The 22,507-nt window shown below is 38.8% G+C and overlaps 1 protein-coding gene across 2 annotated transcripts in view; it reads left to right on the top strand.

Moving 5' to 3' along the window:
* Positions 1 to 346: 346 nt before the first annotated feature.
* The window catches only part of LOC140120460 (protein kinase C delta type-like), a 28,408-nt gene continuing 6,247 nt past the window's right edge, over positions 347 to 22,507 (top strand). The window contains exons 1-7 of one of the 2 annotated variants that reach the window (XR_011853805.1): positions 347 to 508; positions 10,167 to 10,450; positions 10,553 to 10,644; positions 10,963 to 11,164; positions 11,287 to 11,430; positions 12,275 to 12,400; positions 12,908 to 13,235. Coding sequence is in view for 1 of the 2 variants with exons in the window: in XM_072139493.1 (XP_071995594.1) it covers positions 10,373 to 10,450; positions 10,553 to 10,644; positions 10,963 to 11,164; positions 11,287 to 11,430; positions 12,275 to 12,400; positions 12,908 to 13,048 (783 nt within the window). In the remaining variant the exon portion in view is untranslated. Of the gene's footprint in view, positions 509 to 10,166; positions 10,451 to 10,552; positions 10,645 to 10,962; positions 11,165 to 11,286; positions 11,431 to 12,274; positions 12,401 to 12,907; positions 14,923 to 22,507 lie in introns of those variants that run through there. The other variant, XM_072139493.1, reaches the window with a different exon arrangement.

Below are 22,507 nucleotides of genomic sequence, written 5' to 3'. Positions count from 1 at the left end.
ATCCTGCACAAGAATTTGTTGCTCTAATGAACAAAGCATATCACAGGTAACATTTTTGATATATGACAGTATATTAAACATTTTTCAAATGTGACCTAATCTAAATGATTTAAGATTATTTACAAAGAAAAACATTTGTGTTCTCACTATTTCCTGCATAATACTGTATCTTTCTGGCTCAAAATATTCATCTTTTTTTTTGTCTGTCTACAAATGATAACCGAAAAGTCTCAAATTGACACATAGTCGCAACGTAGTCTCCCTTTTTGCACTTCTTTTTGTGACTTTTTTGGGCGCATTGGTGGATTTTTGCTTATTTTTCCCACTTTTTGTTTTCCAGTATTTCGCCTGTTTTCTCTTTAAAATCCAGATGTTGTTTAAAAATGTCGCATTTTTGCGCCAAGGCTGCAGGAAAGACAGAAATTTTAGCACAAAAACACTCCACTCCCCTGCTGGCATAGGAAAAAGCTTGGAACAGACTGGGTTGCCAGATTTAAATCCATTTAAGGTAAGTCAAAGAAGCCCCTCCTTCTCCCCTAAAAAATGGGCACAAATTTGCATACTAAAGATAATAGACCTCCAATGTTTTCCTTTTAAAACATGATGCGGAATTTAGATTTTGAGCCCAAATTGGGACAGAGACTGATGTGTGTAGTGGTATATGTACAATGATGCAGAGTAAATTGCTGATTTAAAACTGGAATTTTTAATGGAATTTGTATTTTTCATGATATTGACACCGTAAATAATACTTAACACCTTTCAAAGTGATAATAAGACGGTGGTGGAGCAGACATGTTCATTAAGAATCTATGAACATTTTCTCATGTTAATTCCCTTGTTATAATTATGTGCTGCAGGCAGATTTAGACTACAGGCAGTCCCCGGGTTACATACAAGATAGGGACTGTAGGTTTGTTCTTAAGTTGAATTTGTATGTAAGTCGAAACTGTATATTTTATCATTGTAGTTCCCGACAATTTTTTTTTTTTGCCCCAGTGACAATTGGAGTTTCAAATTTTTTTGCTGTAATAGGACCAAGCAACATCAATAAAGCTTCATTGCAGACACCTTACAGCTGATTATTGCAATCTGGGACTATTTTAAAGCATCCAGAGAGCTTCACCAGAGGTCACAGTGGGCAGAGGGGTCCGTCTGTAACTATGGGTTGTCTGTAAGTCGGGTGTCCTTAAGTAGGGGACCGCCTGTACTTGCATTTTTATTTATGGAACCTATGAAAAAAAAATCTCCTGAGAATTAAACATATGAAATGACTTGCAGTGTTTTCTTCTATTTGGCAATAGGAGTTTCCATTATCTAAATTTTGCTTTGTCACAGTCAGTATTTACATTTATAATTTATCCATTTACAGTATAATTTATCTATTCGTTCCGACTTAAGGGGACAGTATCCTAATTTTCTGTTCACTCTGTTTATTTGAATGTTTATGCAGGATAACGCGGGAGATTTTTCAAAAGTGTCTGATAGCAAAACTATTTTAGTAGCTCATGGCAACCAATCAGAGCTCAGCTTTTGTTTTTGAAACATTTTTGGGGAAATTTAAGCTCTGACTGATTGCCATGAGGAACTCGAAAAGTTTTGCTCTCAGACTTTTTTTTTTTTTTAAGTATTTTTTTATTTATTTTAACAAAACAATAAGGTTACATACATTAATTTGTGTTGCAACCTAACAACATACTTGATTGCTTAGTGATCAATGGACATATATTTTGAGCATTACAACTGATCACTTAGTCGTACATTAGGTAGATATTTATCAATGTTCAGCTAAATTTGGGTTATCTGGAATGGGTCCATCCAGTTATCCTTCTTTGTCACAGTCTCTAATGCGTAGTTAGAAATGGATACACTTTTTTTTTTTTCCTTTTAGTCTGCTAAGTTCCATTAACTTTAATCAAACAGAACATAGATACAGTAATAATAATAAGAGAGAAAACTAACAACTTTGGGGATGGAGCCTGCACAAAGGGGGGGGGGGTTGTTCTGGCAACAGATAGTTATCTCGTTGGATCTAATTTTGTAGGGTGTTTTAATTGGACTCATAGTTGGCTATGGCTGATGATAAAGCTATTGGTGGTAGAAAGTACTAGTCATCCAGGTGTCCCAGTTTTTGGTAAATTTTGATGTAGTTGAGAGCTGGTAGGCCAGGATTTTCTCGTAGGCACAGGTGGTGTTAATCTGTGCTATAACCTCATTAATATGTGGGGCTTCAATTGATTTCCAGTGTCTCGTGATCACCAGTTTTGTTGCCATGAAAATGTGTCCTATTATAGTCCTGTGCGCTGGAGCAAAGGAGTTCATGTTGATCATAAGTAGGGCTCGGGCTGGAGATTTAGAGACATCTTTTTTGGTTAGTCTGCTGATGATGTTGTATGAGGCCGCCCATAGAGGTTGTATCCAGTCACAGCTCCAGAGCGTGGGGAGAAGGTCTCCCTCATTTTTGCAGTTGCGCCAGCATGTGGAAGGGGTGTTGAAATGAGGGAGTATAGTACCAGCGTAGATGTGTTTTTAGTATTGCTTCCTGGTGAGAGATGCAGCGGAAGTTTCTTTTGATTAATAGGTAGGCGTCGTTCCATTCTTTTTGGGATATTGTGGTTGCAAGGTCTTTTTCCCATTTTTCCGTTCTGTTTGATGGTGCTGGTGTTGATCTTTGGCCTAATGTGTTGTAAAAGAAGGAAATGCCTTTTTTCTTCTTATGTGAGGACGTCCTTGTTGATGAATGGTGTCGCATATAGAAGCTTGTTTAGCATTGTTCTGATTTTATTGTGTGTGCTGAGTTCTGAGAGTGGGACACCTCGGTTTGCTCTCAGACATTTTTCATCAACCTCCCCCATAATGAAGCAATTTCCTGGCTTCATTTATGAAAAAAATTATTATATATTTTGGACATCACATTTTCCTTTGTGAGACGAGGTGGAGTCGCAATTTGGAAATCGTCGGGATTAGTGAATGAGCCCCCATGTGTTTGCATTTCGGTTTAAAAAAACATTGCTCCTTTCATCTCATGGAACGACAAGGAGTCCCACAGAGGTACCTCGGACCCCTCGCTCTCCTGATCTGTGGAGGTCTCATCACTGAGATCCCCACCGATGAGCAAGACTTGTTTGGTGGGAAAACCCCTTTAATCCGCTGCAGCTCAGTTTCACAGTGTTGGAAATCTTCTAATAGCTTTGACCGTCTTTATGAAAAGCAATAGTTTTTTTTTCAGATGCTCAGAGATTTTTGCTATTAGGTGCCATGTTCTATTTCAAGTAATCAGTATGAGAAAATCTGTGAGAAAAGTATGAGAAAACCTGTTCCCCCCTCACATCTCTTTCACCACTTTAGCTATTTTTTCTGCTATGCAGAACTCGATTTGCACACATTGGGGGGAATTCATTAAGACACGTTTAGAACGCCAACCATAAAGTTCCCTCTGCTGGTGCTCCTGCGATCATATTCATTGAGAGGTTCCGGCCTCCTAGTCAATATGGGCGCAAACTCTGCCAGTTTTGACTTATAGACCAAATCAGAACTGCCATGGCTTTTTGCCATAGTCTCCTTCAGGTTTCCAAAAGTAAATGTGGTGGGCCAGGCATCTGGTGCGCCAGATATCTGTCAAATATCTTGAACAGGTATTTGACAGATGTTTGTGCTGGGATTGTGTTGCACGTGCGTTTTTTGGTGCAGCTGCCCCGGCTTCCATTCAACACAAATTGGGGGGCGTGCCATCTGATTCGGACTGAGCGCGGGATTTAACATTCAAATTGTGTCACAAGCCCATGCACTTACATGCACCACTTAAAAGATGGTGAAGTCTGTCAGACCTGAGCGGGGAAGCGACACATGTAGGATATCGGCGCACAATCTTAGTGAATTGTGGCACAGTGCATCATCATCAGACAATGCACTTTCAGTGAACTCCAGCCGCCAGGTAAGTAAATGTGGCCCAATGAGTCTCTTCCAATGTATTCAATGGATTTTGTTTTTTATTAAAAACACATTGAAGTACAAAAACAACATGAAAGAAAAATGCAAAACTAATGACAATTCCAAGCAAAAACGTCAAGTTTTTTACATGTTGAATTCTGATTTCATCTGCAACGGAAGTCTGAAAGGGACCTCACAAATGACACTGTGGAAGGCAAATGACTCCCTGGACACAATTTGGCCATTTTCAATTAGGATTGTACTCACTTTTGTGATTTACTATAAAACCCTCTATACATGACACGATATTGCCATATTTTGACACAATGACAGGGTGTGTTGATTGACTATTATTTAAGTCCCCTTTTTTATTATTGATGCTTGTCTTATTATGTGTTGTGCCTTGTTTCTTTCCTGTATTGTGACATTATTGTGACAACTGTGATAGCTTTGTGTGTATTATCTCTGTGCTGTGACATTGCTGTGTGTATTATCCCTGTAATGTGATTACTGTCTATTATTATCTACATCTTCTGAAATGTGCTGCTGGAAGTGCCATGTTGTAGTGGTGGCCCTATTCCAAGTTCTCCTAAGGTGCCCCATAATTACTAGTTCTGCCCATGGCACTGTGTAGCAGTCTTGCATTTGTATTCCAGTTGTCAACACACAATATAATGTAGAGTTGTGGGATCACTCTTCTGTACGCTGCTGGCATTTAGCAGAACACCTTAGTATATATAGTATACTGGCTTTACTCCTTCACTGTCTCTAAACCTAATGGTTAAAGCCTGGTACTGAAAAGTAGGTGCCCACTTATGGCAAGTAATCAGGAAGTAACATGCATCAGTAATGGCTATAGTCAATAGACATAGTGGGGGCAAGACTTATATTGGGGATATTGGTGGAGTTTGGGAATGGAATAAGCATTATTAGAATAATTTAGCTGTGCATGTAATCCCTGAGACTGTGGGATGTGCAAATAGCAAAAGTTGAGAACCGCTGCTGTAATCCACCCATTCCCCTTGTTACTTTGGTCTCCCACTGTATCCACTGTAATTTAGATGTATCCTTTCTTTTTTTTTTTACATATTTTATATTTGGTTTTAACAATAAGTAAGAAGCAGATATACAAAGCCTAATATTCTACACAATGATCCATTGTATGGTGAAGTAATTTATATAAGGATAAATCTATACCCTCAGCAGGGGAATATATTTCCCTATCTTCATACAGATGTTCACAGATAGTTTATTAATGTATAATACATAATTGTACTTGGAGCCTTAAAAAACTGTCCAGAAATACTTGTCATTTCTATATAAGCAGTTCACGGCAATATTTTCACAACTGTATTGATAAAAACACATGGCTGCTCCTTGTCTGCAACACTTGCATCGTTTATTTTTATTTTTATTGTAATCCACCAAACAGTTTTTTAATATAACTTATATATACAAAGTGTAGTTGTGTTTTGTGAGGCCAGTACATTTTCTTTGACATTCTTATTGGCAGCAGAAAAAAAAACTTTCATATTTCATACATTGCACAGAGATGTGGTTGTATCTAATTAGAAACCAGCAGAATTGTAAACTGCGCTGCCATCATATTGGTTCTAATAGATGAACCTGTAGCACATATACTGACATATCATTGGTCAGTTACTGGGCACATGACCAGTACTGTGCATGCGGCAAGTTGGCAGTTGACTGTTGGAGACTGGCGATGGAGAAAGAGACATTGTCTGCTGGACCAGAGCAGAGCGCTACAATGGAGAAAGACGACATTATTGTAATTTCGGACTCATCGGATGATGAGAGGACTTCTAGCAAGAGCCACGGGAGGAAGAGGAGAAGAACATCCAGCTCAGCAGAGTCCACCAAACCGCTGAATGATCCAAAGTATGTGCCACATGTGGAGAAAGGAAGGATTCTTCATATCCTAGACTCATCGGCTGATGAGAAGAAGACTTCAATCAAGAGCAAAGGGAGGAAGAGGAGAAGAATTACATCGAGCTCAGTGAAGTCCACCTCTCCACAACCCATGGAAAAACCTATGAAGAAGATGCAAGCCAAGAAGAGACACTTGGATTCTGCAGTAGAAGAAAAAATACCAGCCAAGATCCAGAAGAAAGAAGACAAAGAAGAAGACCAGGGAGGCCCAGGTAGATCCATCTATATTTATACACATGGGGCATATGGCACTTAAAGGTCACATACACTCAACATGATTTGTTAACTAGTTGTTATTATTAAATATATTTGTTTATAGAAAATAAAATGACACAACCTTTTTATATACATGTAATGAATATTTTACTATTATATCAGTGCAGTTGACCCCTATCTGCAATGTAGAATGGTACAGTCCATGGATGCATCATATGGAACTGTACCATGGGCTATACCATTCTACTACACATATAGGGGTTAACTGCAAATGAGAGAAAATGACTTTCCATTAAGGATGTAATATGATACATGATGTGACCACTGGCATTACATATGTAGTAGTGAAAACAGATCTTAGGTATAACTATTCACTGTGAGTATATGTACATTTCTTCCTGTCTTTTGGTGATGATGTAGTGTTGTAAATAAAGTTAACTGTTAAAAAAAAGAAACACAGGAGAAATGGGGACAGTAAAATGAATGCCAGGGGTTACATGTAAGAACCATGACTATTGCCATATTCAGTCCATTTCATTTCTCTTATGGATAATATTTTCCAAGACTAAACATGGGCTGCACAATTTTTTTTTCTTCAGAGACAGGACACTGCATTGATATAATAAGCATGGGTAAAAGTTTATGTAAAATAGAAATGTATACTTTATTTTCTAATTACTATCTTTAAGTTAAATTTATTTTCCATAATATTATTATAAATCATACAAAAGTCACATTGTAAATTGTAAACTATCTAAACTGCATCATATACTTGTTGTTTTTCTGTGATGTCACTTATAAGTGTAACAAGGGCTGCCGAAATGTACATCTGGTTTACTTCTCTATATCATCATGTATAGATTATATATGGAGCTGAGGTTTAATAAAATACAGATCTGTCTACCTGAGTTGTGTTATTTGCTGTAGCTCATGAAGTTGGTTTTATACTAGACTATATACATTTGCCCACATTAATAATAATAATAATAATTCTTTATTTACATAGCGCACACAGATTACACAGCGCTGCACAAAGCATTTCAAATTGGTCCCCGTCCCCATGAGGCTCACAATCCAAACAACCTACCAGTATGTTGTGGAGTGTGGGATGAAACCAGAGTACCCGTAGGAAACCCACGCAAACACAGAGAGAACATACAAACTCTTTGCAGATGTTGACCTGGGTGGGATTCGAACTCAGGACCCCAGCGCTGCAAGAAAGAAGTGCTATCCAATCAGCAACCGTGCCGCCCACATTTACTAAAAACAGTTCAGTTTGCCTGTGTAGTGTACAGAGGGCCCCATTGTCAGGATTTCTGGTGCACGTCCTTCATGAATCTGGCGCCCTCTGCACAGTAGATACATGGCGGGATATATATCATACGACGGCACTTGTGCACCGGCTTATGATAGCCCCGCCGCAGAATTTTCGCAGCGCAATTCTTCTAAAGGCCTCTAATTCTGAGTCTAATTCATGGAACAATACACCAGTAATAATGTCTGGATAAGGAAAAGTTCAATCAGCAAAATAAATATCTAGAATGAAACTACATTACTCAATGCCGGGGGTGAACTGCGTACTCAGAACTCATCGCCGACATCCGGTAATGTGGTTTCATTCTTGCAATTATTTAGATTACTGATTTAACGTTTTCTCAGCTAGGATTGTCTATAGAAGGGCACAGGAGTGTAAATGGGGCATGTGTATCTGCAGGTCATATATATCTTAGTTGTTTCATGTGGCATTTGAGGAGTTTAGCTTTTCAGTGAATTTGCGTCATCTTTTAGTTTCAATAAAATTTTATTGATTTAAAAGCTTACTAGTGCCTTACAATAGGTCCTGCCATAACATATGCTCCTCGCAGTGGGAATCTCATAGAAGTAATTTTAGAGTCATGCCAGCTACTGTATTAAATAAACTGAAGAAGTGAATGGGGGAAGAGGGTAGGGAGGGCAGAGAGTTTGGGAGGTTTGGATTATCCTGAGAATGGGGTTACTACAAGATCAATATAGGTGATGGCTAAATGTTAGATTGGTAACAAGCATGCGTGTTGGTGAGCCATGTGCAATCTACCAATGTCATTAGGGGGCCAAAGTCAGAGCCCTCTCAAGGGTAGGTGAACCCTGTGCAGTGATCCATGGGTTCCAAATTGCGGCTTCTTTTAAGAACAAATGTCACAAAAAGTATCCATGAGTCCAAAACAATTGTAAGACATTTCCTACATCAGGAGGCAACAGTGGATTTACTTTTTTTAAATTTTTTTAAATGGATTCAGTTGATACATCAAGGGACACCATAGAAAATTAGTCAATGGCAAACTTTGAAGGGAGCAAAAAAAGGTCCAAAAGAGCACATGTGCCACAAAAAGTCACATATATTTATGAAGTGTTTGTGCCAGTTTTGTGTCGCGGATGCGCTGTGTCCGCGGCCCCACCAAATTCTTCACAAAGTTTACCTTGCGCCACATTTATTACTGCACCTCGATAGAATTTTGTTAAAGGTGCACCATATAAAATTTGGTACATACTTCCAGAGCAGAGTGCACCAGATTTATGAAGACACTGCATATTAGTGAGGCAAACTACTGCACTATTTTTTTTTTTAGATTATTATCGTTGGAGTTATAATATAGTGCAATGAGGTCCTAGTCTTTAGGAGTGGAGTATTATCTGCAGGGTCACAATTGATAAATATCACTAGACTATCAATATACTTGATCTCTTTTTTTTAACACTGACCAGATATCATTATGGGGCTGTATTTATTATCTATGGCATAAAGTTATGCTAATGAGCCTGAATGGCTACTGGGGCAATTCCCAGAGTGTGTGCTGAAGATTTATAGGCTGTTAGACTGTTTTGCCCTCCCCCTCTGCTCCTGTCTCTCCCTGCTCTCTCAGCACTTCTCTCTCTACCTGATGTAATCTCACTGCAGCACAGCACGTTTAAACAACAGATACTCGCCTATCATCCTCTTGTCCTCGATTCTATTGCTGGTTTTCTCTAATCTTGACACATAGGGATCAGTGGAACATGATCAGGGGGGACACAATGTCCGTCTCTCCGCGCTGCTAAATATTCACGCCTATCTCGCGCGACGTCACCTCCTTCTCCGACATGAGAGAGGGAGGTGACGTCACGCGAGAGGCTGCATTTTATAACTATTTTTTTCCAGCATTCCCAGAAAACCAGGGACAGGATTGAGAAGAGAATGATAGGTGAGTACCTGTAGTTTCATTTTACTTAATGCAACTGGTAGATTTCCTTCAATTTAATTAATCTGCCATATATATTCTTTTCTGCAATTGGATATTATTAAAAAGCAACGATGTCCCTTAGAAAAAAGATAGCTGTCCTTGGATATGACCACCGCTGCAGTCTCCAGGAAACTGGGCTTTAAAAGAACATATATATATATATATATATATATATATATATACATATATATATATATATATATATATATATATATGGGCTTATTATTATATAGGGATTATTCATAGGGTACTTTAGGCACAAATACAGTGTGTGTGTGTGGGGGGGGGGGGGGAGGGGGTGTTAAGAAATCTGTCTACACCAGAATTGTGAAGTAATTTGCACCTGAAATAGCTTGCAGCACATTTATTAAGGGTGTTAGAGCATTTTTAGGAAGTTTTTCGACTTTCCCAAAAAAGAGCGGTGACCCTCGGAAAAGGTCTGATCTATGTGCCAGAATACTTAGTGGGTGTGTAAAGAATTTAGGCTTTCCCCTAGTGTGACCAATCACTGCTAGCATCTGCCTCACAAAGGCACCTCCCAGACCTTACTTGCTTATCAGCCAGAAACAATACACCCCTTGGGCTATTATTTTGTATTGGGAATTGTTAAACAAGTTTCTACAAACTCATGTTTAGTTTATTGAAACCACACCAAAGTAGATATTTTAGAGGGGAGTGATTAGATTTATTTATATTAATAAATAAAAATCTGCATTAAAATAAGTCCAGTACTAAAAAACTATAAATTGAAGCACCAATAATGTATAGCAAATGCTGCAATTATTTCAATCTCCCTTATTTTTTCACCATTAGGAGGGTCCAGCGGTGTTTGGGCTCCCGGCTCTAGACGCACTAAAATCTCTAAATCCATCAGGCAGAGATTACAATTCCATCATGTGCTCGGCCAGGGAAGTTACGGGAAAGTTGTGCTGGCAGAAAACACCTTGAGCCACCGACTATTTGCTGTTAAGATCATCAGCAAAAGAGCCCTGCTGGATGAATGCGATGAGGCTGAAGTGATGGTGGAGCGCCGAGTCTTACAGCTGGCATCTGGAAGCCCCTTCCTTGTCCACGCAGACTTTGCATTTCAGACCAAGGTATAATTGTCATCACAAGTCACCAAACTCCATGTTATACAATATATTATACATCATTTGTTACCTTTAACAAACTTCCTATAAATCTCTTCCATATTACAGGACCTTTTACTACTTGGGATGGAATACATAGGCTGCGGGGACTTTGACCAATTCTTGCAGTCGAAGGGGCGTCTTACCATCTCCAGTGCAAGGTGAGGATTTAGGATGAGAACATAGATTCGTTCATATGTAATAAAAAAATTATAGGTTATATGGTCTAGGATAATGGAAAATATGATTACTTACTAGTTATTTTTTTTGTATACTTTGTAAACATGTTTTATTGCATGCACAACATTTAACCAGTATCATTATTTTGAAAAAGATAAACTATTTAGTTGAAATAAAAAATCTCCAACAGTCTATCACTTCATACTAAAAATGTTAAAATTTATTGACTTAATTACATTGAATGAAATCTCCTGTGATAATCAGGATGTTGCAATTATTTCTTATCTTCTTCCTTACAGATTCTATGCCGCGGAGCTCGTGTGTGGCATCCAATATCTCCACTCAAAGGGCGTCATTCACCGAGACCTCAAGCCCGAGAACATCTTGGTGGCTGAAACGGGCCATATAAAGATCTCAGATTTCGGTCTCGCACTTGTCAACATGCACGGAGACCGCACAGCCACCGAATACGCTGGGACTGCGGGATATATGGCTCCTGAGGTGAGAGGAATGGACAGAACATACATCACATCCCGCACTCTACTGACTGTTCAATTATAATGAAATTGATCAAATATTGTTTTTGCTAAAAGATGTAAAACGTTCTCTTCTCCTTTCTGCAGGTAGTGGCTGAGGAGGAGTATAGCGCCGGAGCTGACTGGTATTCATTGGGAGTCATCATCAATGAAATGGTTACCAGTTCATTTAGATACCATCCATCTCTCTTTGATGAGAGCAACTCCGGCGCCCGGGACATCATTTTACAGGTCAGTATCAGACACCTACCTGAAGCTACATCACCTGCACAGAGTATGTCTACATCTACAGCACATGCATGTGGGAGAATCATCCTGTGATTGCTCCTTTGTTTTATGGACCCATTCACTTCAATCTATGAATTGGTGTAACATCTGTCTGAGAACTGATTTTCTCCTTATGTTTTTCCTGACATTCCTAGTGTGAACTATGGTTTATGTTTGCTGGCTGTGTTGAGATTAATTGCACCACACCCATTTCCTCTGCAGGTCTACTCTGGTCAAGTAATAGTTAACCCGCTGTGACTGACAGAGCTCTGATACAATCATCTGGAGTAGAAATATCCTTTTCACAGTTACTGTAGTTCACCGCTGATTAAAGTCTTTCTTGACCCTCTCAGTTCCTTGAGAGATTTACTGAGTTTTCAGAATTTTGGGTTTTCTGATCTTGGTTCCAGTTCAGACTAATACTTCTGTTTCTACTATCTCTGTTGTGATATGGATTGTTCACCATTCATATCTGTGTTCTATTGTGTTATTTGTCTGGTTACATGTCAGCACTTTGCATAGGAAGGGACTGTCCTATAGTTGTCCCATAACCCCTTGGATACATAGAAGCAAGCAGGCAGGGCTTTTTGGGGAGGTTGGAGTTTAGGACTCACTATTTTGTTTGTCCTCGCTGAATCCAGTCCCTCCATTACAATTGGTCCAAAAATTTTTTAAAAAATAGTGCTCATAACATAACATGGACCAGACACGGGTGAGAAATATGATTGCGTGTGCAGCTTTAGTAGACTACATTATTTATAGAGTTTAAGTTATACTCCCTTAATAATCCATCTATCTCTCTCTTTAGCTCCTCCTGAAAGATCCAGCCAAACGCCTTGGAGTCAATGGTAACATCAGAAAACACCCGTTTTTCCAGTGTATTCAATGGGTCTCGGTGGAAGCCCTTAGGATGCCTCCTCCACACATCCCTGTAGTAAGTAAATCAAAGTGTAGCAATCTTATATGTTTATATGCTCCTCAGCAGATAGGCACATACATTCTTCTTAGGATAGACATGTTCTCCTAGGGATCACTCACACAGAGTATTTCTCTAAAATACATTCTTGGTGCCCATACACATATAAGCTGCACATGGACCATGTCATGGTTAGTGTATTCCCTGACAGTGGAGTCTTAATTCTTAGTTTTTAGTTTTAGAAGAACAGGGAATATTTTAGACCACTACTGGTTTGGAGTTAAAAAAAAACATGAATTTCTTCTTACAAATATTGGCAATGGAATCAATTAATTTATTAGGAAACTTTGAGGAATTTATATAGAACATAGTAATAGGTCTATTGGACTGAATACTTTTTACTCTTAACCACTGATCATTTAATAGATAAAGGTTTATTTTTCTTTATTATAATTCAGTCTATGTTATTTTATTACACTTTAAATTAGGACTGTAATAACATGATCGTCTTTTTTTGTCTTGTAGCCACCTAAGCCTTGCCGCCAGCTAACACCATTCTTCCTTGACACCATGGAAGCAGCAGAGGCCTGGAAGCCCCGTTTGTCCCGTGAGGACCAGGCCCTATTTAAAGGTTTTTCGTTTGTCAACTCGAAGACCTTTAGGTGAGACACCACTGCTCTACCGTCATCAGAGCGAGCTGCCCTCCTGACCCCCTGGCAGAAGAGAAGGGCAAATGAAGAGCCTGAAGAGAGGATCTCCTGCTGCAAACAAGAAGTCTTCAGTATCCATCCAGACCTGCTGCATCGAGAAGACATGGGAAGACTCCATGAGGACGGCACATCCCCCACGGATGGTAAGTGGCAGCGCGTAAGACCTAAGCGCTAAATCTTATTATAGACATGTGTGAGACTCTTTATATTTTTTACACCGGTAACTACATTTCCTCGCACCCATGAGAGCCCCAGCTCCTAGTGCTGTTATGGGTGAGTGAGAAATAAATAGGCGCGAGCTGGCCGGCTATGAAGGGGAGAAGAGGAGGCCGGATTTTTTTTTTTAACGCTAGCACATGTCTATAATAGTAACATCTTTATGGTACTATAGATGGATTGTTACTCTGTCTATAGTACATGAAAATATACCGGTGATTTCCTCAAGTCCATGACAATACTGTCATAGGTTTGGGGAAAAAGGTGTGAGATGGCCGGCTATTAAGGGGCGGAAGGAGGCCGGATTTTTTTTTTTTTTTAGATTAATGACATCTTTTAGATGTGTATTAATCTTCTTCAGGTCATTTTATTTCATCATGTCCATGACTGCAATGTCCTGTGCTATGGAAAATTAAAGTGCATAATGCCGGCTATTAAGAGGTGGAAAGAGGCCGGATTGTTATCAATTTTTTAATTAATTACATTGTAAGAAGTGTCTATCTTTACTTTTTCATGTTCATGACTGGATTGTCCTGAGCTATGGGAAAATGAGGTGTGAGATGGCCGGCTATTAAGGGGTGGAAGGAGGCCGGATTTTTTTCTTTTTTTAAGATTAATTTCATCTTTTAGATGTGTACAGTATTAATCTTCTTTAACAGGTCATTTTATTTCATCATGTCCATGACTAGATTGTCCTGTGCTATGAAGACATAACGTGCATATTGCGAGCTATTAGGAGACGGAAGGAGGCTGAATTTTTTTTAAAAAACATCTAAAGGTGTCTATTAGTTGTTTGCTTTTATTTGTATTTTTTCATGTTCATGACTGAATTGTCTTGAGTTATGGGAAAATTAGGTGTGAGTTGGCCAGCTATTAAGGGGTGGAAGGAGGCCGGATTTTTTTGTCTTTTTTAGATTAATTACTGTATATACTCGAGTATAAGCTGGGTTTATCAGCACAAAAAATGTGCTGAAAAACCTCACCTCGGCTTAAACTCGAGTCAAGAAAAAGAAGGAGCAGTGTACTCGTGTGCCCGCTCTGTCCGTCGCAGGGATCGCTCACTGACGTTCTATTATGTTCACTGGCATCGGCACACACTACGATGTCAGCGGGCGGCTGACTGCAACGGACCACACGGGGACACAGAGCCGATTCCAGAGCATCGCTGTATAGAAGAGGACCTGCTGGGGGGGCATCGGTAGGTGAGTACACATTTTGTTTTTTTCTTACATTACTTACATTATATTGGGGGCAAAAGGAAAAAAAGGTTTAAAGAACTCCACTCCTAAATTAATGCCACTGGGGTAAAAGGAACATTTCATGCCACCTGGCTGCTGCATTAATTTATTTTTAAATAAATTCCAAATCCATTCTCTCCAAAGTGGGTTATTTTGGGTAAATAATATTGAGTGTGTACATTGAGTACATTGGGGTTTTGGTAGACAGTAGAGTGTCTTTAGATTATTACTTCCATGGCAGATGGACAAAATCTATGGCAATGGTTAGTTTCTTTCTGGACTGTTGTCTTCTTGGTTTAATAGATTAGTCTAGTTTGTTCATTTTCCTTTAGTTAGTGTAGTATAGGGACTTGCAAGAGAATGAGGACTCTTGACGTGGGTTGCAAGCTTACATATTTCTGCTCAAAATCCTTCCAGACAATAAAGTTTTTAACTGAATATTTGTGTAAAATGTTTTTTTATCATCACTTTTTTTGCATATTAAAGAATTTTTTTGAAGGTATTAGGAGACAGAAATACTAACCAATAACCTCCTTACCATTCTTGAAGACTAATGCGTCAACTGGTTCTAGACCATTTACTGTAGATATGTGATGGGCAGTCAGGTCCCTAATACACACACAAAAACCTTGTTAGGTCTCTAATCCATATGGTACATATAATACATATAAAACTCCTTGGGGGACATGTATCATAGTTTTGTCTCTCTGTGGTTAATTTTAGAGACATTTGGCTAGTTTTAGCGCCTTATGTATGATCATGTCTTTTTACTTGTGATACATGTTCATGTTTTCCTATCCTGGCAGGTGCAAATTTTGGCTTCTTTTTGAGACTTTTTGTTACAAATGTCTCAAATCCACATGGACACAAGCCACGTGAGGGGGTTATATGCAGGAGTGGACACTACTGTTAATTTGAGATTTGAGGCTGTGTCCTGCATTTTTAAGCACTCTAGTCACACCTCAGGGAGATGACGACATATGAGGCTGTGGTCACACGTGGTGTTAAGTGTGCGGTAACACGTTGCATTTTGAAACCTATTACAACAGCTGAGGAGAGGTGATTTGTCTAATTGCATTACTGTTAACATTTGCATTTACAAAATGCATAGTAAACATGATGTCAACACATGCGTTAACATCATGTTTATATTGCGTTTTGTAAATGAAAATGTTAACAGTAATGTAATTAGGCAAATCACCTCTCCTCAGCTGTTGTAATAGGTTTCAATATGCAATAAAAGCGCAATTAAAACGCTACGTGTGCCCTCACCCTTAGAAGTAACCAATAAATTAAAAAATATGTAAATGTAAAAATTTCTGAATTTTCAGAAAGAGGCTACTATGCAAAATTTTAAACATTTAAAGCATGTGAAATAATTCCAATTTACATGTTAAAATAGGGTCCATAAAAGAAATAATTCCTTTGAACCAGCCCTGGACCAGGTGCAGATTTGCGCCTAAAAATTTGCAAAAATAAGCAAACAAAGTGATACATAAGTGAAAAGTTGCACGGAACATCTGGGAAACTAAGATACATAAGACACTGCACAAAATGCAGACCAAGGCGTACTTGAAAAATGACAAGTGAAAAGTTGCAAAAATGTTGCAAATATTACAAAAGTGATGTTTCTTTACAGTCATCACACATGAGGGGCCCATCACATGGCATTAAAACGTATGGATTTAAACTTTAGGCCAATAACTGATAAAACCATTTTGTTTCCTCCTTTACACTGGTAGATGTTCATCCTCTTTGATGTCTAACAATATATAGGAAAATCAGCAAAGAGTTGATTATTACATTCCCAAGTATCATTAATAATTGGAAATGATGGATTGCAGTCCTTACTACTTTGCAGATGTTTATACATTTACAACTTACAATGGAAATCGTCAGAAGGCAATTCAAATGTAGATTATCAATAACCGACCATGTAACCTGGAACTAAACAGCACACTGCAACATATTGTTAGTGTATTACATAGGAAGCAGTGCATAGACGTATAGCAGAGATTTATAGCAGGCACCTGCTGTGTACTAAGGTGATTGGTGGTGGTGGTTTGTAATTATACCTTTGTAGAAGCAGAAATAAGAAAAATACACTTAGATTCCAGTATTGTAGCTGGACTTGGAGCACTCTGGTACACTGGTGTACATCCCCTTGATTATCTGCTATAATATACAAAAACAAGGCAGCTACAGCAGTGATGCATAGCATAGGGGAGAGGCGTTGCAGATTTCAGAGAAGACATCTCACACATCAGTTATAAAATGCTGAGGAAATTGAGTTTTAACACGAGGCTTGAGCATCATGCTACTGTATATGGAAAAGAGAAAGGGCAAACATGTTTTGTTATTTCTTCAGAAATAAAACAGAGCAGCTCATTTAGCAAATGTGAGCTGGTTTTATTGGGCTCTAGTGAGACTGTCTCCTGAAAAAAATCAGTGGATACATTTCAGGATAAAAGGCTTATAGTGTAACTATGAAACTGTATTTTTATAGTATGTAAACTACTGGCGAGATAATACAACATATGTACACAGCAATCAAAGTGATAAGGTGACATCATACTGATTTATTATATCCATTGACCGATCATGAACAATGTAATTTAGTGGTCATTAGGAAGGCACCGGTCTCCAGGAGCTATTGTTCTATTTTTTTCCTTTATCATACCTGTTGATCTTTTTCCTGATGGATCATACCTTTGTGTATGTTGTTATTAGATGCAGGACTACGAAAAATTGGGTTAATATTTTAGGTCTGCAGCTTCTCCAAGTACACTTCGGGGTCTATCCTCACACTGCTGTGCTCTCATCTCGATTGAATAACTTTATTACATATGTTTTGTTTTAACTATAAGACGTAGCAGGTTTTTGGTTGAATACCACAACTTTCACTCAGAAAGGGACTGTGGGGCAGCTCAATGTAAAGAGCCTAAGACACAGCAGTGTGAGGATGGTTCAGGACTATGAGAAGCTACAATCCAAGAATATAAATGATTTTTTCACATTCCTGCTGCTACATACACAACATACAGCATAGGTAGCAATATGCAACTCCCTTAACTTTGGGTTATTTCAATTCTTCGAGTGCTGCTACTTTTTTTCTTTTTATTCTTTTGATAGGCCATGTCGAGGCCCAGAGTTGGCACCCGAATAATCCGAATAATCCAGTTTACATTCTTTGCTGCTTTCTCATATATATATATATATATATATATATATATATATATATATATATATATATATATAGAGTGTGTATATATACACTCACCGGCCACTTTATTAGGTACAACTGTCCAACTGCTCGTTAACACTTAATTTCTAATCAGCCAATCACATGGCGGCAACTCAGTGCGTTTAGACATGTAGACATGGTCAAGACAATCTCCTGCAGTTCAAAGCGAGCATCAGTATGGGGAAGAAAGGTGATTTGAGTGCCTTTGAACGTGGCATGGTTGTTGGTGCCAGAAGGGCTGGTCTGAGTATTTCAGAAACTGCTGATCTACTGGGATTTTCACGCACAACCATCTCTAGGGTTTACAGAGAATGGTCCGAAAAAGAAAAACATCTTCTTTTCTGTGGGTGGAAATACCTTGTTGATGCCAGAGGTCAGAGGAGAATGGGCAGACTGATTCGAGCTGATAGAAAGGCAACAGTGACTCAAATCGCCACCCGTTACAACCAAGGTAGGCAGAAGAGCATCTCTGAACGCACAGTACGTCGAACTTTGAGGCAGATGGGCTACAGCAGCAGAAGACCACACCGGGTGCCACGCCTTTCAGCTAAGAACAGGAAACTGAGGCTACAATTTGCACAAGCTCATCGAAATTGGACAGTAGAAGATTGGAAAAACGTTGCCTGGTCTGATGATTCTCGATTTCTGCTGTGACATTCGGATGGCAGGGTCAGAATTTGGCGTCAAAGACATGAAAGCATGGATCCATCCTGCCCTGTATCAACGGTTCAGGCTGGTGGTGGTGGTGTCATGGTGTGGGGAATATTTTCATGGCACTCTATGGGCCCCTTGGTACCAATTGAGCATCGTTGCAACGCCACAGCCTACCTGAGTATTGTTGCTGACCATGTACATCCCTTTATGACCACAATGTACCCAACATCTGATGGCTACTTTCAGCAGGATAATGCGCCATGTCATAAAGCTGGAATCATCTCAGACTGGTTTCTTGAACATGACAATGAGGTCACTGTACTCAAATGGCCTCCACAGTCACCAGATCTCAAATCCAATAGAGCATATTTGGGATGTGGTGGAACGGGAGATTCGCATCATGGATGTGCAGCCGACAAATCTGCGGCAACTGTGTGATGCCATCATGTCAATATGGACCAAAATCTCTGAGGAATGCTTCCAGCACCTTGTTGAATCTATGCCACGAAGAATTGAGGCAGTTCTGAAGGCAAAAGGGGGTCCAACCCGTAACTAGCATGGTGTGCCTAATAAAGTGGCCGGTGAGTGTATATATACAGGCGGTCCTACTTAAGGACACCCGACTTACAGACGACCCCTAGCTAAAGACAGACCCCTCTGCCCATTGTGACCTCTGGTGAAGCTCTCTGGATGCGTTACTTTAGTCCCAGACTACAATAATCAGCTGTATTGTGTCTGTAATGAAGCTTTATTGATAATCCTTGGTCCCATTACAGCAAAAGATTTTGAAACTCCAATTTTCACTAGGGAAACAAAAAAAATCTGGATTTACAATTATAAAATATGCAATTTTGACTTACATACAAATTCAACTTAAGAACAAATCTATAGAACTTATGTTGTATGTAACCCGGGAACTGCATGTATATATATATTTAAAAATACTGTGTATATGGGGGTGTTATCCCAACAAGATGCAAAAATACTATACTGGAAATACTACTTTACAATGAATTGAAAATAATTTTTTTCCTGGTGTATAATTCCTGAAAAAGGTCTCAGTTCAGTAATGACATAGTGGGGCGTGAAGGTGGCTGTTCCCGGAAGTCAAGTGGGTCGGCAGCGGGCATTCCTGTCTGGCATCTGCACACTACCTATCAGCTCTTATGGTGGAATAAATCTTCACTTTTTTTCATCTAAATTGGAGTGCTGCTTCATCCTCTTCATTTTTCGTCTGCACACTACCTATAGTATACTGCAGAAATTTCCCCTCGCGGCGGGTTTCACCTGGACACTACCTATAACCTGCACTACGAACTTGTCTGCCGGTGTAGCTGGATGCCGGGTAAATCGTGGCTCCTGAGATTACTGATATATCCAATATGTGTGGTGGGTGAGGTTTACTTCATTTTCTGCCTTCAGCGATGCATATCCCCCTTTATATGATGTTTTATTTTAATTTTGGAAAAGACTTTCTGGAACATGTTGCACAAATTGCTGCCAGACTGTTATCTTACATGTAAATCTTTTTGAGGATCACGTCCAGTTTAGTATCCTCTAGGCAGTTTTAGATTTGTTTCAGGCAAAAACAATTATTATGCAAATGTCACTGAATGAAACGCACAGGATCACATTTGTGCCTTTAAAGATAAGGCAATGAATAAACACATCAAATACTATTATGTGTATAAACCCTATTAAAGAGTTTTTGTAATCTCTGTTGGAGCCCCGTCTCAGAGATCTCTCTTCTATAATCGAAACTAGAAAACCTCCTACTCTGTACTAAAAGTCTGGACTGACACTGGTCAACACCAAGTCTTGTTACTATGAAATATTTTTATTTGAAATTAAAAATATTATGGCATATATGACTATTGTGTGGTAACATCTATTTTGTTTTGTATGTTTTATAGATTTCAAAATTTAAGAAATACAAATATTTCTGAAATATTTCTTACACAAAATTATCATATAAAATATATATATAATTTTTTTTTTATTAAGAAGGTTTGTATGCAAATACCCTACTTACCCTTTAATGGCAAATGATGGAATAGCTGCTGCAGCTCCTCCTATTCCTCAGTGCTCACACTTCTAAACAAAGAATCACAGACAGTCTGCACACAGCACAAATGTAAGTATCTGGAATGCTAAATCAATTAATGAACATTCAGGGATTATTATTAGGGTAGCAAAGGTATGTAGGCAACTTATGTAAAAGAGTGGTCAACCCCTTTGGCTTTTCTGTGTTTCCTGTATTATGATGGCAATTATCACTGGTGTTAACCCTTAAAATGCCAGTGGTGCTGCCATCGTAGCAAGGATGATCCGTTGCCAAGATCTGTTGAATCTATTGTAATTTAGACGGATCTATAATTGACAGACCATTACAGATCACCTGCAAAACCACTATAAACTTCATTAAATTCCCAAAAGTCGTGATGTATCAAAATGTAAAATTGATTATTCCTAGTGTTTAACCCCTTAACAGGAAAAAGTGTCCAAATGTCTGAATCACCACTTTTTCACCATTTCACAACACATAAAAATGTAATAAAAAGTGATCAAAATGTCATACAGTCCCCAAAATAGTAACAATAAAAATTTCAGCTCGAACCACAAAAATATCCCTCCCTACACAGCTCCATACACCAAAGTATGAAATGGTCAGAATATGGCTCAACTAAGAAAATAATTTTGTATAAAGGTTTTAGTTTTTTAAACTCTATGAAAACCTATATAAATTTGGTATCCATGTAATCACATTGACCAAAAGAATAAAGGGGGAGGCATGATTTGGGGTGCACAATGAAATCTGTAAAAACAAAGCCCACAAGAAAATGCTGCAAATGTGTTTTTTTTTCTTCAATTTCACCGCATTTGGAATTTTTTCCCTGCTTCCCAGTACTCACCATCGTAAATAGTAAATACTGTTACTAGGAATTACACTTTTTAATCCTGAAAAGAAGCCTCACAGAGCTCTGTGCAAGGAACAATTGACGGTTTTCCAAAACTGGAAACACAAAAACAAAAAGGGTCACGCAATTAAGGGGTTGAAATATACTGTAAAATTAAAGGGAATTATTAGCATATGACATTGGTTATACAGTATATCATATAAGCTTTACATAAATCAATGGTAAAAGTAAATAGAAACAACTGTTTAATTTAAAGTATTTTTACTCATTTCACAGGCTTCTATCTATCCCCTACAACTACCAGCAAGTACAGATGTGTTCACACTTATATGATCTTTAGATTGATAAATAATGCAATTTCTTATTAAACCAATTCAACACTATATCATGTGACGAAAAACAAAACCTTGAAAGGCAGTAATTCACACCCTCCTCCTATTCCCTACGGGGCAGCTACACACTTGGGATACTGTAGTTAGAATATTAAATCACCCCAAAAAATTAAGTAATACACATATCTGGACCTATCTAACCAAAGGAACGAGTACGATTACATCTATTGTATCACTTCTATGAAATATATGGGTATGTTCTTATCTAAAGCTAATATAATGGAACCATAAGATTCATTTAATGGTGTGTACAAAAGGTGTTAAAATGGTGTAAAAATTAACCCATTACATTAAAGGAAATCTAACAGTTCAGTAAAAAAAAACTGCTTCACATACTCACCTGTACTCCTCTTCATCCGATCCCAGAGCTTGTCTTTGCTCATCTTGACATGCTCGGTTCACCAAAAAACAAGAGTTATAAAAAACAGGATATCTCATCCTCGTGCTCCAGGCCTGCGCGGTAGATGCCATGTTGGTAAGGGATGTGACATCACACAGGTGTGAATAATTAGCAGTCCGGAGCACCAGACATCTCGTCCTCGTGCTCTGGGAGTGTGTGGTAGATGCCATGTTGGTAAGGGAGGTGACCTCACAGATGAGGTGTGAATAAGTAGCAGTCTATAGCACCAGACATCTCGTCCTCGTGCTCCTGGCCTGCGTGGTAGATCTTGGTAAAAGAGGTGGCGTCACACAGGAGGTGTGAATAATTAGCAGTTCAGAGCACCAGACATCTTGCGCAATACTGAGTGCACG

This window comes from Engystomops pustulosus, chromosome 3 (genome assembly GCF_040894005.1).
Source record: "Engystomops pustulosus chromosome 3, aEngPut4.maternal, whole genome shotgun sequence".
Lineage (NCBI taxonomy): Eukaryota > Metazoa > Chordata > Amphibia > Anura > Leptodactylidae > Engystomops > Engystomops pustulosus.
The sequence above is the reverse complement of the archived record's forward strand: the minus strand, read 5'-3'. Positions and strand labels throughout refer to the sequence as shown.